Below are 2,500 nucleotides of genomic sequence, written 5' to 3' on the forward strand. Positions count from 1 at the left end.
AGATTAAATAATACTAATAGCATAATGGAACACATTGATAGAATACTAAATGACAAAGAATGAGTTAGAAAATTATGAAATGAGGTGATGGGGAAGGAAAAAGTGACGTAAAAGGGGGGGGAGCAAAGAAGAAGGAAGTTATTGCATTAGAAGGAGAGACAATGTTAAGATTACAGCGACTTTAAAGTTGTAAAACTTTCTAAATAAAAGCAAGACACATAGGCTTTAATATAGCTGATTACTTGCACTTACATATCACACCATCTATGTAGTAGCATTAACTTCTAAAGTAGTTTTATCTTTTAAAATTTACAGACATTACTTATTAAATGTAAATATTTATGGAATTCTGATTAAGTTTATAAATTGAACAGAATATCTAAAATCAACAATGACTGATCTTATTTGTGGAATATATCTATTGTAATACATTTGAATACTATCATTCATCTTTTGCCTGTGTCAACTTACAATTTATTTGTTGATCTACTATTAAAAACAATACTTATCAAACTTATAAATGCTACTTAGCTGAGGCTGAAAACCTCTGATACTCATGCAAGATATCAATACAAAAACAAAACTTTCATGAGGAATATCTTCATTGTAAGAAATGGACAAACTCTACTAGTTATCAAAAATCCATTCACTTAAGTATTTAATCCATGCATTAAAAAAAACATTGGAATAAAATTAATTTCACAGATTGTATTTTACCATGAAATCCATTTATTTCATGTGCATCAGTTCCTGTTAACATCACACAACGTACTTGGAATGAATGTGTATGAATAGGTATATGTATAGATATATATGATATATTATATATAATATACATATTATATTACATACAAACATGAATGTGTATATACATACATACATTATATATATATATATATATATATATGGAATATATATATATACATATATATATATATATAATATATTATATCATATACATATATATATATATATATATACATTATATATATATATATATATATATCATATATACTATCATTATATATATTATATTATATTATAATATATATCCATATATATTACTATATATATATATATATATATATATATAATATATATATTATATATATATATATATCTATTATATATATATATATATATATATGTATATATATATGTATATTAGTATATATTAGTATATATATGTATATTATTATGTATATATATTATATATATATATATATGTATATAATGTATATATATATATATTATATATATTATATATATTTATAATATATATAATATTATATATCATATTCATATATATATTAGTACTATTCTATCATTGCACTTACTCAATAGAGGGTATGCATGTCTCACTAACTCCGGTCTCTAATACTAATGAGGATTCTCAATCTTTAAATATAGAATTTCAATCAATTTCCCTTTTCTATTAGACTTGTTTATTAAAAAAGGACCCAATATCACTGAATACACAGCATAATACTGATTTTTTTTTTATTATTATTACTCTTCTATCTGTATTGTGGAGTGACATAAGGCAAATAATCTGCATTGGCAATGACCATATATTGGTTTTACCCTTTGCTTCTCTTAAGCACATCTGAAATAAAGCTTGTAATGCATTTCAATGTCAAATAACATCTGAGGTTGAACTTAATTCACACTCTGAAGAGAGAGGATCCTGGAAATGTTGCATAAAGCAAAGAACTTAATCCTAAAATCTATTTCCCATGTGCCTGGGATAAAATCCCAAGAAAAAAAAAAAAAAAAACTTATAACGAATATAGAAAAAATAAAATAAAGAAAAATGCCTTTTTTTACTTTTCATTCCACAGGGTAACATTCTTGACAGAAAAATTATATGTACTTTTTAGAATACATAACATAACTCTTGGTCATTTCCTCCTTTTCTGGTTTGCTAAAGTAAACAAACTGGCTATCAGCTTTTATGACAAGGCATTAACTATCACTTTATAAATGTGCCTGATAAAAAAATGCATCTCAAATTAATTACAAATTGTACATGTTACTTAGATGACTTTATAATAATGTTAAATCTTTCTTCACTAAAACCAATAACAATACCTAAATAAATGGCTGAAATATCAATTCTAAAAATGTCTCTCAGCATACAAAAACTGTAAACACTTTTCTTTCTTTTTCTTTTTTTCTAAGCCATATATACCACAAATACCATATGAAATAAATCTGCAATTCCTTCCTTCTTCATCTGTCTTCTCACAAAGCTTAAGCTTTATTACTTCTTGTTCCTTTTGCCAAGTGTAAGTGTATGGTGGCTAAGCTGCTGTGATGCAACTTGCTGCTTGTATTTCTGGAATTCAGCTTTCTCTTCTTCCAGCTGCTTCTTTGAGTCCTCATACCTCTTCTTTTCATCTGCATGTTCGCGCTTTAACTGGTCGTACTTTGTATACAACTGAAAATAACACCAACATACGGACAATCAAATAACAGGATAATTAGCTTGATTACTGTT

General features: G+C 25.4%; 1 protein-coding gene across 1 annotated transcript in view; it reads right to left on the reverse strand.

Moving 5' to 3' along the window:
• Positions 1 to 1,483: 1,483 nt before the first annotated feature.
• LOC119580190 (septin-2-like) overlaps positions 1,484 to 2,500 on the reverse strand; it is a gene marked incomplete at its 5' end in the record, with an annotated part of 10,038 nt that continues 9,021 nt past the window's right edge. The window contains 1 exon segment of the mRNA XM_037928186.1: positions 1,484 to 2,440. Within this exon segment, the coding sequence (XP_037784114.1) occupies positions 2,264 to 2,440 (177 nt within the window).

Source organism: Penaeus monodon, chromosome 13 (assembly GCF_015228065.2).
Source record: "Penaeus monodon isolate SGIC_2016 chromosome 13, NSTDA_Pmon_1, whole genome shotgun sequence".
NCBI lineage: Eukaryota > Metazoa > Arthropoda > Malacostraca > Decapoda > Penaeidae > Penaeus > Penaeus monodon.